General features: G+C 38.2%; 1 protein-coding gene across 4 annotated transcripts; it reads left to right on the top strand.

Moving 5' to 3' along the window:
* Window positions 1-252: 252 nt before the first annotated feature.
* On the top strand, window positions 253-18277 carry LOC122296602 (GTP 3',8-cyclase, mitochondrial). Of its 4 annotated transcripts, none has more exons than XM_043106410.1 (10): window positions 344-428; window positions 740-800; window positions 926-988; window positions 10091-10170; window positions 13418-14026; window positions 14957-15124; window positions 15213-15404; window positions 16926-16994; window positions 17661-17750; window positions 17965-18277. In XM_043106410.1, the coding sequence occupies exons 3-9, from the start codon at window positions 958-960 to the stop codon at window positions 17742-17744; spliced, it is 1233 nt and encodes a 410-aa protein (XP_042962344.1). In that variant the 5' UTR covers window positions 344-428; window positions 740-800; window positions 926-957; the 3' UTR covers window positions 17745-17750; window positions 17965-18277. The 4 variants fall into 4 exon arrangements, with proteins under 4 accessions (XP_042962340.1, XP_042962344.1, XP_042962350.1 ...); XM_043106414.1 differs by lacking the exon at window positions 344-428 and adding an exon at window positions 506-587; XM_043106406.1 differs by lacking the exon at window positions 10091-10170 and having other exon boundaries at window positions 253-428.
* Window positions 18278-19151: the final 874 nt, after the last annotated feature.

Raw genomic sequence — 19151 nt, forward strand, 5'->3', positions numbered from 1 at the left:
AATTTCATAATGAGAAAAATCTACCTTTCTAATTTATTTACATATGTTAAACTGCACCTTTAATTCCCTGCACCAAGAAGAACTGTTCCTAATATTTTAAAAGTTGGTTATTATTTACTTATGTTAAACTGCACCTTTAATTCCCTGCACCAAGAAGAACTGTTTCAAATATTTCTAAAGTTTGTAACGAAGTCTACTTGTCGAAGGTAAAAGAAATAAAATAATAATAATAATAACATTGGAGCATGCGGCAGTTATTTTGGACTTATGCTTCCCAGTTTCGTTCTTTCCAAGATACCCGCTTCGCTTCTCTTCATTTTACTTTGCAACCTTCAAACCCTTTCTAGCCACACACAAAAGTCAGCCTGCGGCCGCTCCGCAGCAGCTCGCCACCCACCCTGGGTCCAGCGGTGCAATCACCATACACGGTTATCTCTCTCTCTCTCTCTCTCTCTCTCTCTCTCTCTCTCTCTCTATAATATTTGTTTCCACTCTAATTATTATTCTTGGCTATCACCTATCGGAATACGTTCCCTTTCTCCGATTCCCAAATTTGTTATTCCTCACAAATATTCAACTATTTTTCTGTATGGGTTTTCGCTTTTAGCAAATCATCTGTCTCTGATTTCTCGCCACTTCCCTTAACCATATCATTTTTTATTCATGTATTTTTTGTTATTTCGGCGATATATTTTTATATGAGTCTTCATGCAAATATTTTGAATTATTTTGGGTGCAGATTAGGTGAGAGAGCAATGTTCAGAAGCGTGCCTTTGCTTTCTAAACTGCACGCTCGAATTGTAAGTTTCGTTTGTTTTATTTGCCGCGACGAGAGATGGAGATTTGTGATTGAATTTCTTGTATGGTGGAAACACTTATTTGAATTTGATTGAAATGGAAGTTAAAAATGACTAAAATTATGCAGGGCAAGCCGTACCATCTCAATAATTCCATTAGATGGTTTCATGTACTGAGTTCCTCGAATCTAGTAATCTCTCTCTCTCCCTCTCAAAACTTTTCCTGCTAAGAAGTATTGCCAGTTGTATTTTGAATCTTTCATTCTATTTCTTGGTATTTCGTACCGTATAGATTTGAGACTGAATCGACTGTTATTGCCCTTAGTTGATGTATTTTGGCAACCAGGTGATTATATTCAGTCCGTTGTCATATACCATCATCTGCACGTACAGTATTACAGCAATTGATTTCTCCTTGCATTACTTCCGAGCCCATTTTGATAGTATTCTGCTTGTTGTAGCTGTTCTTGTACCATCTTATATTTCATTTGTTTCTTCCGCTGCCTTACAAAAACTGTTCTAACCATACATGTATCTACATGTCAAGGTATCAAAGTGGTGAAGTTTTCCAAGTATGTCTTTTTTTTTTTGATTGGCACCTGGGGTCTAGAAATAACGTCCCGACTAATTCCGGGGGTGCATAAGCCCTCGGCAAGGAGTTTCCTGCAAGTGTACATTAGATAATTCAATGAGAAAATCCCTTAGTCCGATAGCCTCTAGAGATTGTTTCACCCAAAGATATTTGAACCCTAGACCTGGAGGGAGCATACCCTTAAGCCCAAGGCCTTTACCACTTGAGCCAACCTATAGGGGTTATTGATTGACAGTTGCTGGTACTTTGAAGTGATAGCTTATTCTGAAACTTTTTCTACATAAGCTTGCTCAATTTAACATCCCAGTTGCGTGCTACTCATTTTACACTTACAATAATAATGAAAATAAATAAGAAATTTTCATTGAATTACCATGATGCTGATTATGAATCTTTTTTTATAGGTTTCAATTTTATTTTTGGCAACTACAGAATATATAAAACATGGTGCTGAGTATGAATCTAATACATCTAAAATAGAATACCAAGTTTGCTACATACTGAACCTCCTAAATACTACTACAACTATGGTCAATAAAACACTAAAAACAACAACTAACATCCCAACAAGCTTCTAATTGCACCATTGAAACACTGATGACTTTTAACCCCAAGCGAGTCTATTCTTGAACCAGAACTTCTACTCAAATTGTTCTTCCTCGATGCTGTATGTAAAATTGAGAATTAGAGTGTTGAGTTCAAACAACTACTTTAGTAGAGTTGATTAAACTAGTGAATGTCATGACCCATAGTTATTTTTATCTAAACATGCAAAATATATACAAGATAATTCATTTGAAATATATGTGATCCCATAGGACTGGTGGCCCTTACCCAACCTAGTAAAGGAGCAAAAGATAACGTAAATAATATTCTTGCATTTATTGCAACTGCATTGTTCAGTCTAGTTCTTTTTTTTTTAATGAAAGAGGACAAAACCCAAATTTTATTGATAAACCCTTACCTAAAGGAGAGGAATACCATGATAACAACATTCTAGTTCCTACTGTTTTTTCACTTATAACATACGTAAAAAGGGTCAACCAAAATGATTCATTTGAATGAAACTTGACTGTTTAGCTCTTTCAAAAAGCTTTCCTTATATTAAATATAAGTTCTAAAAATGGGCACCCCTACTATACCCCTCAACTATAAGCTAGCACAACAGCTTTTCAGCCGTTGTTGCTCGAAAATCTCTTTTTTGCCTCTCCTCCCCATCTCCATTATGATTGATTCGCTTTTTCCTTCGCACAAGCGCTTGGTTCACCCCTTGTTGTGCATCTTCTTCTAAAAACCCTAGCTATTCTTAGCATGATATTTGGGAATCTCATTGCTAGTACTCAAACTAGGCAACCCAATCTTTGGGATCTATTTCACACAATCACACCTTTGAGATTGACTTACATTGGATGATCAAACCTTTGGGGATCATCCTTACTTGATCACACCTTTGGAATCTTTTTTAATTCAATCAAACCTTTGGGATCAACTTTGACCACCCAAGTTCTAATTAATCATTCATTTTATTACTAGACACAAGCATAACATTAAATCCATGATATCTTGCCTTGTCCATAAAATAATTGTTATGTTTCATGAGATCATAGTAGTTATCATTGAAGCATTCATTGGACATGTAAGCATTTGTAGTGTCACATGTAAGGATTTCCTGCACATTTATGCGTTCATGCTAACTAATGCAATTCATCCATAACATTAGATAAGTACAAGGTTCCAAACTAACATGTATTATACAATACCTTTTTTGAATCAATAGAAATAGCTTGATCTTTATCTTTTCGTGCAATACTCATATTCTGTTTCATAACATTCAATCATCAATCTTAACAAAGAATGAACTTTTTTTCTCTTTCTATTTTCTCTCCGTACAGTCTTCTTTTCTCACTCCCTCATGCTTGCAAATAATCTTTTCTCCAACACTTCTCTCCAGAGTTGATACCCTGCTTTTTCATCCCTTCTTTCTTTTTGTTTCTTTTCTCCATTTTCTTGCTTCTGTTTTAATATGGATGTTGATGGGAGCTTTATGGTAGAGTCTAAAACCTTCAGCTTCATGAAGGTGGCTGCTAACAGTTTTCATATCACCACGAGGAGCAGAAGAATGGTTTTGTTTCTCTTCATTAAAGGGATGTCAGCTCCATGGGTGGTATGGATGGTGGAGGAAGCTCTTGCTTCGCATCGTTGTGAAGAGTTTTTTTGAAAGTTGAGGGTGCGCAATGGGTTTCTCATACTCCAACGTCATAGAAACAGTAGGGGATGCTTTTTGCTCTTGGAGGAGGTTTTGAATGGCAGGAGTAGTTCTTTGATTGTCTCTTATGCCTCTGTTTTGAGGTCACCAGCAACTTCACTGGCAGGAGGCAACAGTGTCGAGGGGCAAGGAAGTTGGTGTTGCAGGTGACCCTCATTGCCTTGTGGGTAGTGGGAGGTCCTCTGTTGAGTGTACGAAATTGGGGAAGGTGGAAGGTATTTTGTGGGCTATTAGAGCACAGTTGTCTAGGGTATTTGAGGAAGTTTCAATGTTGATGAATAAAGTGGATGCAGGACTTAGCTTGTTAATGGAGGTGGGAAAGGGAGAGGGAGTTTATGGTCTAGGTCAAGGCTTGAGGGGGCCTGTGTGCTCACAACCTGTGCAAGGGGGGGCTTGTGAGCCTTTGGGCCTTAGGCCTGAGACCGCTAGGCCCATCAGGCCTGATCCCTTCAGAAGATCCAAGGGGCTCGCTCGAGCCCAAGACACCCAGAGCTTGGGCCGCAAAGATCCCTCCCCCCGGCAATTGTCCTAGCCGCCTTTTCAGCGGCACAGAACCCACCAACGGTCACCGGCGCACCCATGGCAACCTCGAGGGTGCACCCTAATACCCTTGCAGAGAAGCACAACTCCTTGAAGCAAAAGGCGTCAGCTAAGATAGGTGTCGCCACTTTCTCCCAGGCCTTAGGAACCTCGCCGGCGACACAAAAAGAGCCGGTGAGCTTGCCTGGGTCACAGAAAGTGCTGATGGCCTCCTCCAGGCCTTTGGCTAATAGCTTGGGCTTGTCCCCGACTTCAGCTGGGAGAAATATTTGCATGGAGGCTTTGACCTCCATTGGGCTGCCTTGGGTCGAGAGCTATGAGCACTTTTCTGGTCCCTCTCGAGGATTGCCTTCTCCTTTTAGTGTTTTGGAGACTCCTTCAATGGTTCTATGCATTGTGGAAGAAGGGGATGATGAGCTATTGATTGAAGGGACTCTCACAGATGGTGAGTCTTCACACGGGTCTAATCTACAATTAGTTTGCAAGGAGCTTGGAGTTGACATGGATTTGGGGAACCCGGAGACGCACCTATTCCTCTATCAGAGGGGTTGCTGGAAATGGAAGGGGGGCTAGATGGGGGTATTGATGAGATCGATAGCCCTATCCTGCTATGTATTATCTCTCAAAAGCTAGTGTACAATTTAACAACGGATTGGGTGTTAAAAGAAGTAGAGAAACTTCATGAGTGTGTGGGTATATCGTGTGTTGGGTTTGAAGATCAGTTTAAGGCCCTTCTAATTGCGATAGAGGCAGGGAGAACTACAGTCCTGAAATCAGCAATGAAACAAGACAAGGAGTTGAAATGCCCAAAAAGCTCTATTAACTACGATAACAAGGAGGGAAGTGTGGGGAGGGAGAGGTTGAAGGGATGGAGGACATCGTCTTTTAATGAAGCCTAAAATCCTTTATTGGAATGTAAGGGGGATTAATGATGTGAATAAATGTCTTTGCATTAGATCCCTTCTCCATAGCTGGAAGGTTGACATTGTTTGCCTTCAAGAGACTAAGTTGTGTGGTATTGATAATAATTCGTAGCTGTGGGGTTGCTCCTTTCTGGGTGGTGTTATTTAGCTTCATTGGGGCCTTCGGGAAGTGTTGGTGATGTGGGATAAGAGAGTGGTGGAGATGGTTGAAAATTGTATCGGGTTGTTTTCAATGGCTGTACCTTTTAAAAACATTGAGGATGGGTGGATGTGGGCTTTAGCAGGTGTGTATGGGCCCAATGTGTATAGAGAGAGAAGTTTTTTGTGGAAGGAATTGGTGGGTCTATATTCCTTATGGGATTTACCTTGGGTTTTTTGTGGAGATATTAATATTGTTCGGTTCCCTAGTGAAAGGGCGGGGGCTTCTAGGTCGACATATGCAATGGAAGCTTTTTCCGAGCTGATATTTGACTTGAATCTTGTGGATATTCCATTGATAGGGAGGGCCTATACTTGGTCCAATAGTCGAGGGGGGTCCCGGTTGGATAGATTTCTAGTCTCTTCTTCTTGGGAGATGCACTTTCTAGATCTATGTCAGAAAAGGTTGCCACGTGTATGCTTTGATCACTTCCCAATTTTGCTTGATTGTGGTGGCATTCATGGGGGTAGGTGTTCCTTCAAATTTGAAAATATGTGTCTGAAAATTAAAGGATTTGTGGAGAAGGTAAGCGCTTGGTGGGATGGTTATTCTTTTGATGGTATCCCTAGCTTCATAGTGGCGGGTAAACTTAAAGCCCTTAAGTCCGATGTAAGGAATGAAGAAGTATCTAGACATATGGAAGTGCAGAAAAATATCCTTTGGGATGAGTTGCATGCATTGGAGGAAGGAGAAGTTAATGAGGTCTCTTTGTTAAGGAAGAATGAGGTGGTGACCAAAATTGAGAAAGATTTGTTGATGGAAGAAATATCTTGGAGGCAAAAATCAAGGGCGCTTTGGTTGAAGGAGGGGGATAAATGCACTAAATTCTTTCACAAGGTGGCTAATTCACATAGGTGTAACAATGCTATTGAAGTCCTCCATTCCAGCTCAAATGTGTTGCATTCTCCCGAAGAAATCCAAGATCATATAGTGCAGTATTATGAGGAGCTCCTTGCTGAAAAAGTAGAATGGCGCCCCAAACTTGATGGTTTAATTTTTGACCAGCTGGATTCGGATGTAGCAGGTTGGTTGGAGAGGTCGTTTGATGAAGAGGAGGTGCATCTTGTGGTGAAAGGTATGTGCAAAGATAACGCCCCGAGCCCGGACGGTTTTCTATAACTTTCTTTTAAGTGTGTTGGGATATAGTGAAGGAGGAGGTGATGCAGATTTTCATGCTTTTCATTCTAGTCATAAGTTTGAGAAGTCACTAAACGCTACTTTCATTGCTCTTATTCTGAAGATAGTTGGTGCCTAAGAATTGAAAGACTTCCGGCCTATCAGTTTGGTAGGTGGGATTTTGTAAAATCATATCTAAGGTGTTACCTAATCGTATGAGTTTGGTGATGGACAATCTTATTTCCAAACCTCAAAATGCTTTCATTAGGGGCCGACAAATTTTGGATTCAGTTTTGATAGCAAATGAGTGTTTGGACAGCCGTTAAGAGAAGGCATCCCGGAGGTCCTTTGCAAGCTAGATATGGAAAGGGCTTATGACCATGTGTACTTTCTTCTCTACATGCTTAGAAGATGTGGTTTCGGGGATAGGTGGTGTGAATGGATTTAAACATTATGTCTCGACTGCTTGGTTTTCAGTTTTAGTCAATGGAAGATCATGTGGATTTTTTTAGACTTCTAGGGGTTTGAGACAAGGAGACCCGCTCTCCCCTTTCCTTTTTGTTGTTGTAATGGAGGCATTGAGTCGCACAAGTATGGTTGTGCGTGGGGGGGGGATGGTGTTATAAAGAGGGTAGGGGGTCTTATGGAGTAAGTCTATGGAAATTCATAAGAAAGCGGTGGACCACTTTTGAAAAATATCTCAAGTTTGAGGTGGGTGATGGAGCACGAATGTGCTTTTGGTTCGACGTATGGAGTGGGGAGAGCCCTCTTTGCACTATTTTTTCAATTGTTTATAACTTGGCTGAAAATAAGCAGGTCCCAATTTTAGAAGTACTTTGTTGTGCCAATGGGACGGGAACTTTTACAGGAAACGCCCAGGAATGGGAACTTGAAGAGCTCGTAGATTTTTATAGTTATTTGTATTCGGCAAAGTTAGGAGGCAATGGGGGTGACCGTATGTTGTGGACTCACACAGGGAGAAAAGAGTTTACTGTTAAATCTTTTTACAAGGTTTTGACAATCCAACAGCCCACTTTCTTTATGTGGAAGAGTATATGCAAGGTTTTAGTACCGTCTAAAGTTGCTTTCTTTGCCTGGATAGCTGCACATGGGAAGATTTTAACGGTTGATAATCTAAGAAAGCCAGGTATGATTATCATGGAGTGGTGCTATATGTATAAAAGGAGTGGGGAATCGATAGATCATTTGCTTTTACATTGTGAGGTGGCTGGGGAGTTATGGTTTGGTATCCGTAGTAGAGCTGGGCTGAGTTGGGTTATGCCTAAGAGTGTGGTGGATCTACTAGCATGCTGGAATAGGCCCCACAATAGCACTCAACTGGCAGGAGTGTGGTGGATGATACCTTTGTACTTAATGTGGTGTCTATGGTAGGAAAGGAATGATTGGTGCTTTAACAACAAGGAGCGAGTAGTTGGGGAAATATGGAATTTTTTTGTATTCTCTCTTTTCCAATGGTTTTCTGCTATTGTATTAAAGGGTGGGAATGTTCATGAGTTTTAATCTTCTTTCCAGTTTACTAGAATGTAACCAGGTATCTCACTTTCTATATTTCCAGTGTACTTGGGCATTGCCTAGTTTCTTTCTATTCAATAAAGATTATTAGTTATACAAAAAAAAAATTCAATCATCATATCATAATGCAAATGAAATAAAAAATAAAGTAACCGTAATATAAAGCTTCAAATAACATTTCTCAAAAGTTATCTGGGCGTTTTGCAAAGTCTAGGTTAATCAAATCCACTTAACTTGTCTCCTTCATGCTTGGGAATTCTTGATGATCTTAAACTCAAATCAGATTGAGGAGAATAGATTTTGGAAATGACACAAAGTGGTAACACAAGATGAGGTTTGACTCGAGTGAAGGCAAGTTGCGATTGTGAGGGAGGGAAAAATGAAGGGGAGCTTGAAAATTTTGGAGACTTAATTAGGGCTGGGCAGCGGGGGTCCACTTGCAAATTCTGCCCTACTCGTTGGGCAATGAGCGGGCCCCTGCTCCTTACTCCCTAGCGGGGTAGGCAGGTTTAGTCTAAAATTTGGAGTGGGTGAGCGGGGCCCAGGTGAAAGCTTTTCACCCACCTGCCCATATATCTACTATAAATTAAAAAAAAAAAAAACCCTAGAATCACCCATTTTAGCTGCACGCTTCTTGTAATCTCCTTCTTCTACTCTCTTCTCTTCCTTCTCACCTCTTCCTCTTCCTCTTCCTCTCTTCTATCTTCTTCTCTCTTAGAACCTCTTGAGAAGGAGAGACCCACGGCCATGACCATGGGTGTGTGGAGGTGGAAAGACCCATGACCATGTTCGTGGGTTTGTGGAGGTGGGGAGACCCACAACCATGTCATGGGTCCATGAACTCCAAGAGACGAAGAAGATTTGATATGAAGTGGCAGAGGTTTTTGGATCTCCAATTTTTTTGATTGTTGGATTTTCTATATGAAAGACGGAAGAGGTTTGATCTGAGATGTTTTTGGTCTGTGGAGCCATTGTTAGAAATGAGTATGATGAGAGAAATTCACCCGCTTGTTCATCAGGAATGGGTGGAGCTGGGCTGGGGTTGCGCCACCATATGGCTACCCATACCATTTGAAGCTTTCAGGTATTGTAACTGTCCATCAAACTGAGCGTGGGAGTGGCTATGTAAGAAATGGGCAGAGAATATAGAGAGGGAGAGGTGTGAGATTGGAAGCGCAGGTTTTTTTGGGGTGAACTTTCTGGAATTAGGCTTGGAGTGAAATGAAAAGCTCTCTCTCTCTCTCTCTCTCTCTCTCTCTCAGCCTAGGCTGGGTATTACATACTAGTCATTTTTACCTCACATGATCTTCATTCTCTGTTAAAAGAGTTGATTTTGGAGCAGTAAGTGCCTGTTTAGGTTGGAGTTTAGAAGCTTAAAATGTGCTTTTGACACTCTAAAAGCTCTTTTAAAGAAAAAATGGTATGCTTGGTAAATTTATAAAAAGTGTTTTAAGCACTTTAAAAAAGTTGGAAGTCCACTTTTTTAAAAAGTATTAAAATTGAAGTTTCTGTTGGAAAGCTCTAGCGGACAATGCTACCTTTTTAAAAAACCATCGTAACTAACTTTAAAAGCGCTTTAGGGGCATGTTTACCAAATAGTAAACAACTTTTTAGTAGTAGTTTTTTTCAGTAAAGCTCTACAATTAAAAACAACCTCACTTATTGAAAACTAATTCATAAAACCTAACATAGAATTTTCCTTGAAAATTTTAAATAAAAATAATCCAAGCATGGAAATCTAAATCTAATCCTATTGTGTAAAAACACTCATTCTTGGACAGTAGGTTCTGATGTGTAAGTTTTACCTGCCTGCTCATCTTCCTTATTCTATTCACTTGGAGGGTTAGTTAACATAAAAACAAACAGAAGTGAATCAAAGACTGGAATACTCAATAAGCTACATATCATACAGTAAACATATTTAAATCTAGTTTTTTTTCTTGAATAACGTTTATACTTCTAAACATAATCATACAACATGTACTATGCATGAAAACTTGACATCCAACATGTTTGACGTGATTTGACTTATTGAGCATGGTAAACTAACTACTATGTTCATGCATGTCTAACAACTTGTGTTTCACTTTTCTTATGGCCAAACACCTAAACCCCTGTATGCAGAGTGGTGCACTGGTCCCACTGCCTGTGGCCACTATGGACATCGCTTAAAATATCATAAATATGGTGGACCACACCTTCACGTAAGTGTCCTTCAATACGGCTTCACATCCATCCATAACTTGCATTAGTACCATCTCTTATGAACATTCTTTAAAGCTTTTCTTATTTCTTGTCATTTATATTTCTTATTACGATGCAGGTAAACAAGTCATGTGACATGTCATAACATCATAAATGGTAACATAGCATAGTAGAGATAACCTCATCGCATCCTTGAATTACTTCTATGGTAAAAGGGCTCCCAAACGAAGGGCTTTAGCGCTTCAATAATCCCCTACTTGAAGTTGCTGTAAAAGGTTTGAATTTGATGGGGTTGAGGCTGGTTTTTTAATATCCTAAAATTGCAGCTACTTTCCTTGGGTTTTCTTTAAAAACATTAAACATTAAACCTAACCTCAAGAAAACAAGTTTGTAGCAGGCTGCGAGAGGGGCTTCTTTCCTTTGGGTTATCGCAGTGTAGTATGCATAGAAAAAGTTGACTTTTCTCTATCTAGGGCCGGCAGCAACATGGCAGATTTTCCTTGCTGTTTGCTGCAGTTGTCTAGGGCTAGGGATTTGTTTTCTTGAAGAACTTCACATGGAATTGCTATAGAAACTTTCTAGACTTACATCAAAGGGATTGCAATTCATGCTCGTGGGCCGTTTCAAGTCCTGAGTATTCCAACTATATCACCCCAATATGACTAGTTTAATTAAATGGGTCAGACCCTAAAACCTTAACACGACCCATATAAATAACAGTTGACATGACACAATCTGCATAACCCTTTTAATAATTAACTCTCATTGGGTTAAACTGAACACAACCCATTTCAACCTTTTTATTCCGTTTTATATAAATGAATTGAGTTGACCTGTATATTTATTTTGACCCAATTAACATAATTTCATATATAATTCAACGATGAATATATAATTAATTCACAATTACAACTTGATTCATGCTATCTCCAAAGAATAAAATTATATATTTTCGTTGGAGATATTTTCTTATGATCAATATCCAAACCAATAGTATATAAGAAAATTAATATTTCCAAAGAATAAAATTCCATATAAACAAAAGCAAATACTATAATAGTTTTGAGATATTAAGTAGTCCAATACTAAAATGAATATTGCATCCCAGCAACAACAAAGGCATAGAAAATGAAACATGTATAGAAGTTGACTTGAAAAGAGAATTTATTCGGGTTTTACGGGTTGATTGCGGGTTTTGCAATTGACCTTAATCAAACTGAGAAACACGCAAGTCCGATGGACCGACCAACCCATGCTACATGATTGGATCCGACCCGATAAAATTGGGTTGAAATCAAGAGTCGGTTTCAATATTGTTGGACCTGATGAATGTCGAGCCATCATTTGCAACCTATCTATTTTAACTTCTCTTTCACTTCTACGCGAACCCTAGCCCCTGCCCATTCATACTATGTTCCCCCTCTGTATGATTTGGATCTATGAAGCAAGCCAAAGACCGATATATAGTACAATAGCGAGATGGTGTAGATGAGGATGGTGGTGATCAAGGGCCATCTCCACATGTGAGCTTAAAACACAGATACACTAGGTAACCTCCGAGTATGGTGAATCTGAAGCCCATTGGAGGAGGCGGGTTCAATGCTTATGATGTGTTAATGTTCTCAGCTGGGTGAGCTCGTCCAAAAAAGAAAGAGAGAGTGAAAAAAGAAAAAAATTCGGATCAAGAGCTCATGAAAGGAAGATACAAGAGAAAGAGGAAATTGAAGTACTTTTTTCAGAGGCTTGCAAAGGAGCTGATAAACAAGCAAGAGAAGCTGAGGCAGGAATTCTTAGAAACCATCAAGAAGCATGAAAATGAATAAATGGTTCGAGAAGAAGCTTGGAGGATGCAAGAAATGGCAAGAATCAATAGAGAACACGAAATCTAGTACAAGAATGATCCACGACAGTAGAAAAGGATGTAGCAGTCGTTGCATTCTTGCAAAAGATATCTAGAAAAGAAAAAAGTTTTGGGGCGGTGGAAATGAAGATGGTTTGGATTGGGAAGTGGTTTCACTTCATCTCAACTCATCTCATCTCATTTTATCTCATCATTACAACTTTTCCAAATTTCCACACAAAATATAATAAATAATTCAACTTTTACAAATCCCAATTCAACTTTTTCAAATTTCAAAATAATAATAATAATATTTTATTTAACTTTTATCTTTCATCTAAAACCATCTCATCTACCAATCCAAACCGGGCCAAAGAAGTTGCAGAGGCATTTCATATCATCATTGCTACTAGTCTACTCTATGAGTCAGGTTATTGTCATTGCTACTAGCCTACTTTATGAGTTGGGTTCCTTGACCGTTGGATTGACGTGGGCAAAGGAACTTGTGCCTCTCAAGGCATAAGCAACGGTTAGAATGGGTTCGACCTGATCCTAATTTTACGGGTCGGGTTCAGTTGGGTTGGATCAGCTCGGATTCAAATATACTCCGGACGGGTCACTGAGCAGGCCTAGTTATAGGGCAAATATGTTTCTTTTCCTTGGATCCATTAAGGAGTCGTACATGGGGCTCATTTCTACTTCCCCAGATCTGGAACAGCTCAAATCTTATCTCAAAAGAGTCCTAACAGCTTCAAGAAACCTAGTACTGGCCCCCTTTATAATATGTTTTCCTTTGATTTCTAACACAAAAAGTTTAAAATGAATAAACAATTCAAAAGGAACTTATTGATACCCATATCAAAACTTACTTTATAAAAGTGGAAACCCTAGATTTAAAACGAAATTTAGTTTCCTAAAATATAACCCTGAAATTTCAGGTGTGACATTATACTTCTGTGTTGAGTTTTGTACTTTCCAGTATAAGTCAGTCTAACTGACCCAGTCGTGATGGAACTTGGGTTCATGATTGTTCCTAGTTTTGAATTTTTTTGCACTGCATTTTAAATGGGATGTGCATTGGATTGAATGGCTTGTTAAGACTCCTTACGCTTTCCATAGTCAAGTATTCAACCTGCATCAATCTAGAGCTTGCTTTGTTATTACATTTCTAGACTAGTTGTATATGCCACAAATAATAAGACTCTTGATTATAGATGGTAAAGTATGTGATTAAACATCCTGATTAGGGATCGATTTCTTGGTCTCTAACTTAGGGTTGGATTTGTTCCCAAACATGGGCTGCGAATGCTAAGTTGATTATTTCTACTTTTTTCCACTTAATAATTGTATTTTAAGCTTGGGGTGAGTGTTGCTAATGGCTATCTATATTCTCACTTTATGATCAGGTCAATTGTGAAATTGCATCATATTCTGAACCCATATATAACAATTGCCGAGAATTAACCAGTGGATTCTTGCCAAAGACGTATTCTACATCCTGTGCTGCCTTGTCACATGATACTCTGAAAGATAATCCTGTTTCCGATATGTTAGTTGATTCATTTGGGAGGCTGCACACTTATTTGAGGATCTCCTTGACAGAACGTTGCAATCTGCGATGTCAGTACTGTATGCCAGCAGAGGGTGTGGAGCTCACTCCTGGTCCTCGGCTACTCTCCCAGAATGAAATTGTTCGACTGGCAAATCTGTTTGTAAGTTCTGGAGTGGACAAAATTCGTTTGACAGGGGGGGAGCCAACCATTAGGAAGGATATTGAAGAAATTTGTCTGCAGCTATCTAACTTGAAGGGACTGAAAACGTTGGCCATGACGACAAATGGAATTACTCTCTCGAAAAAACTTTCAAAACTGAAAGAATGTGGGCTTTCTGCCTTAAATATCAGTTTAGATACATTAGTCCCATCAAAGTTTGAATTCATGACTCGGCGCAAAGGGCATGAAAGGGTTATGGAATCAATTAATACTGCTATAGCCCTTGGATACAATCCTGTGAAGGTACGTTTCATCCTTGAAACTTTGTGCTTGTATGCCTTTACATCGGAAATCCTTTTTTTGGACATTCATTCTTTTTAATGATTTTATTGTTGTGTTCTTAAAATGTTTAACATTTTGCTTGCTTTTTGGGGAGGTGGATTTGGTTTCTTCTCTTTTTAAAAAAATGTACAAATTTAGAGTAAGACAAGGAGGTGTAGATAGTATTAGCTGAATCCCATCCAAGAGACGTAAGTTTGAAGTGAATTCAAACAATGAGGTTTTAACACTACCTGTGGATTCTCCATTTTCTTGGAAGAACACTTGGAGAGTGAAGGCTCTATTGAGAGTGGTTTCTTTTATTTATTTATTTATTTATTTTTTCTTGTGAATGAGTGCATGGAGAAAGATATTTACATTAGATTGGTGTACTTGGAGAGAGTGGAATGTATGGACCTTTGAAGATAGGGAAGCTTCGGTTGCTGATGATATTTGTTTAATTCTTTTTTACTGATTTAAAAAAAAAATAAGAAGAAGAAGAAGAAGAAGAAGAAGAAGAAGAAGAAGAAGAAGAAGAAGAAGATAGGGAAGCTTTGGTTGTAGAGCTGAAAAGAGGTCCCCGATTCCATTTATACATGGATAGTAATACATGTAGTCCCCCCACCCCGTGTTGCTTTTCATATTTTTTCAGTAGTTCTCTTTTTCTTCTGATCTGGGATTCTCTTGTATACTTCCTATGATTATAATTTTATTTTAATCAAGAAAAATTTCCATGATTTATTTGTATTGGTTGTGATCCTACGGAGGTGTTTCTCTTGTATACATTCTGTTTGTATGGGCTAATGCCTATTGATTTCATCCATAAAATTCTTGATTACTTGTGACAAAAATCTCCTCTGTTTAGTGCTGTTAGTTCTTGTTCCGGGTTTCTTACAGTAAACTTTTGTTATTCAGGTCAATTGTGTTGTAATGCGTGGATTCAATGATGATGAGATTTTGGATTTCATAGAGTTAACACGTGAAAGGCCAATTAATATTAGATTCATTGAGTTCATGCCTTTTGATGGGAATGTTTGGAATGTCAAGAAACTTGTACCCTATTCTGAAATGCTGGATAGAGTGGTAAGGTAGAATTCTGACAGGTGACCCACTTCAAGAAGCCTGAATTCTCAGTTATACATGCCCTAAATCCCTCATTATTACTAAACAGGTAAAGGAGTACCCAGACTTAAAGAGACTTCAGGACCACCCAACAGATACAGCAAAGAATTTCAGAATAGAGGGGCATTGTGGTACGATTTCTTTTATAACCTCAATGACTGAGCATTTTTGTGCTGGATGCAATAGATTACGACTTTTGGCAGATGGGAACTTCAAAGTTTGCTTGTTTGGTCCTTCAGAGGTGACGTTTCTCCTGGATTGTTATACTTCCAATATTTGTGACATGGATTTAATTTGTCTGCTATTTGGACCAAAGGGCATCTCTGTGTACTAAAAAAAAAAAAAAAAAAAAAAAGAGGTGGAGGTGAAGTGTTTAATTCAATCACAGGTGGATAAAAGAGAAATAACTGTTGTGAGAACTTATTCATGTTTGCAGGTCATATGATTTTGTTATCTTTTATTAATCACGTAGCTTTCATGTAAGCTGATGCTTTTCTTGCAATAACTTATCTGACATGATATGCTGTGAATACTGTTATGGCTATGCATGAGAGTGCACGGTACTCCAACATCTGTCTATCAATACAAAGGGGGGGGAGGGGGGTTTAAGCAGGTTTATATATCTTAGTTGAGATAGTTTTGTTGAGTGGATTTAAAGCCAAAGCCAGCTTTGTGAAGTCTTGAGTTCTTAATTTTAGTTGGAAGTTAAATGCTTACAGCTCTACATTATGAGGTAGGTCTCATACCTTGTTGAGGCATCTTCATGCAAAAACTGATAGAGTTTGTTATCTGATAAACTATTATTGTAACAAGAAAAATGTTAATCGTATTTAAAGAAAAACTTGCTTCTCCACGTGTCAATATGATGAAAATTATAAAATTTGAAATTCAAAATTTGAATTTCAAAAGAAAATTGGCAAAATAAGTCTTTGTAAGTTTATTGTAAGTAAAATTGTTAGTACACAGAGCACTACTCTTGTAACAATACAAGGATGACCTAAGCCATATCTGAGCCCATACTCCTAAAAGACAAGTCAAGATTACAATTAAAGTCCTTTGGAATCATTATTAAACGCTTAAAAACTTCTCCCTCCCAAACAATGTAGGATCACATTCACTACTGTTCTATACAAGATCTGGGATATTACAATCCCCACTTAAATTCTTGACGTTCTCATCGGGTTATTCCCTTATCAGTAGTTCAATTCAAATCTCACATGTCTAGTTGGGATTGTATTTGATTCTAATTTTAACAACCTATGAAAAGCCCAAGCCGCATATGAGCCTATATTCCAAAAGAACTGGTCAAGATTACAAATGAAATCCCTTGGGATCATTATAAAGGGCTCGAACTTCTCTCTTTTAAGCAATGCGCAATCCCATTCGCCACTTTCCTATATACAATCCGTGTATTATAATCATAGTCACGATTAAACTATTGTGAATGGTTTATATGTTTGTGTGATTGTAAATGAAACTGGGTGGAATAACTTTCTGCAGCGAGCTAACTTCTGATTAAGGTAAGAGGTGAATTATGATTTTTCTGTGCCTATTAAATATACAGGAGTACATTGGACTTCTTTCCTATATGCACCTAATGAAGTAATAGATTACTGAAGTTGCATGTTTTAGTGAGCTACTCAGTGCTAGTGTGTAATAATTAGGCAAACCTTTTCTTTTTCTCATGATGGAAGTTTTAGCTGAATTATTTTGCATTTTATTTACAATACAAATCTAGAATGCAGTTTACTTGTTATAATAGGTTGGCTTAAGAGATCCTCTTCGCCGTGGTGCTGATGATCATGAGCTCAAGGAAATAATTGGGGCAGCGGTATGCATTTTTTCGTATCTCGTGACCCTGAACTTCAAGTCGTAACCTTTTCTTTTCCTCATGTTCTCGGTGATAGTGGATGTGCTAGGATATTTGTCTGCTTTTGATCTAATAGGTATATTAAAAAGAAAAAGTAAAATAATTGGGCATATGGCTATGACTTGAAGTAGAGCAACTTGAACATTATGAACAGTTGAGACATACCCAATGTATGATACTCTTCTGGAGATTTATTAAAACAGAATACTTATAAAAAAGAGATTTATTAAAACAGTCAATTTTCATTTACCCAAGTAGGTAGGGTTTATGTATACTGTTTTTCTTTGACATGGGAAAAAAAAAAAAAACGCTTGAACTTAGACAAATGCATATCTTATGATAGAAGAAGACCCATTTCGCATTATATCTTATGGATTCCTTATTTTGGCTGAATAAGCAATGTTACTTGATCATAATCAAACTGACTGAAGTCTTTCTGTTCAATAAGATCGCACTAAATTTGAATCATCTTTCTGTCAAGAGTTATAGAAAATGACGAAATGAAGGGCCTCGGTAGTTTAGTTGAATATTGCATTGTTGGTTGTTCAATTAGATCTGCTCTCAAACTTTCTAAATGCTATATTTAGTGAATACGGTACAGTACAGATTATTATACTTTTGCTTCAGGTGAAGAAAAAGAAAGCTTCACATGCTGGAATGTATGACATTGCAAGAACAGCAAATAGGCCTATGATACATATTGGAGGCTAAATTTTGGTATGCTCGTTTTCAGAAAATATATTCATTTTTATTTTGTACTTCTAATGATACAAAATTTTCATGCCATAGACGGCGATGCTCTGGTGAGTAGTTCCTTCTAGGTCCTATTAGGCTTGACTTGCTGAATACGGAACTGTTTATTCTTTTATTTGGTTGATCTTTGCCCAGAGAGGCCAAAAATAATTTAGTACATATTTGGTACTTGCCTCAGGACTGTGCATCCTAGCAAATTAACATCCAAGCAAATTCAGTGAGTCATTTGCTGATGAAGAACTCGACATCTAACGTGTTACCTTTTGAAGGCCCTGGTCCCTTTCTTAGCATTACACCATACCTCTCTTCTGTAATTTATCTTCATGTTTGTTTTTTATTGTAAGAAGGAACACTGCACTAATTCTGTCGTCTGTTATTTTAAATTATGCATACAAAATACGTTATTATCATGTTCATAATACTCTTCAAGGTAAGAGAGTGCAACTTCAAAGTCCGATAGAAAGAAGCAAATCAAAAGTAATTAATCCTAATGAATTTTGTTGACTGCATGCATGCAATCAGATTATCTGATATATTTCTGGTTTGAAACAACACCAGAAATCAGGTAACAAAAAGGAATCAGTTGGAAGGATTCTTTTAGCATGATTTTCTTTCATAAATCCAAGCAAGCCACCAACAGAAAACTACCAAGAGACTGAAAAAAATATACTAAACACTCACGATATTAAATAAAATATTAAACAAACAATGCAGTTTCATACCTCCCATCCATTCCAACAATGACAGCATTTTGAGATCCAAACGCTGCAATGAATTGTATGTCTTCTGGCAAGTGGAACTCAGCAAATGACCATTCCGAGCTGAAATATTTTGGTAGGACTCCTAGGAAGCATCAGAGAATTTAAAAGGTTAGATGTAAGGGGAAAGAAACCAAGAGACCATTCCAACACCATGACATTTTGGAAAACTATCCAGTTAAAGTTCATAATTAAAGATGAGTTCCAATACAGGGTAAAGTGTTTGACACAGTTTTGAGCTGTGCTCATTGATAGGAATTGAGTTCAATTTTGGCCACACTCCAGATATCATAACTCTGTTTCATATCGGTTGCACACTATCTTAATCAAAATCGAAGGCCAAATTTAGATGAAAATGCAGATGCTACGTACCAAGTTTCTGCAAAGAGGCCACTACCATTCTCAGACATCGAAGCTCTTGAGGTTGACGGTATTCAGCTTGTCTCCCTGAAAAGCCTCAGTCTGAAGTCGGTGGTCAAGATGAGTTCAAGACTGACAGCGAGCGACACGCAAAGTAGCCCAACTCCAGGTTTAAACAATCAAGTGTCAGCAAGGAGCTCATTACCCTTTTTATATCTGGGAGCGCAGTCTGGGAACATGAATTCTC

This window comes from Carya illinoinensis, chromosome 2 (genome assembly GCF_018687715.1).
Source record: "Carya illinoinensis cultivar Pawnee chromosome 2, C.illinoinensisPawnee_v1, whole genome shotgun sequence".
NCBI classification, from domain to species: domain Eukaryota; kingdom Viridiplantae; phylum Streptophyta; class Magnoliopsida; order Fagales; family Juglandaceae; genus Carya; species Carya illinoinensis.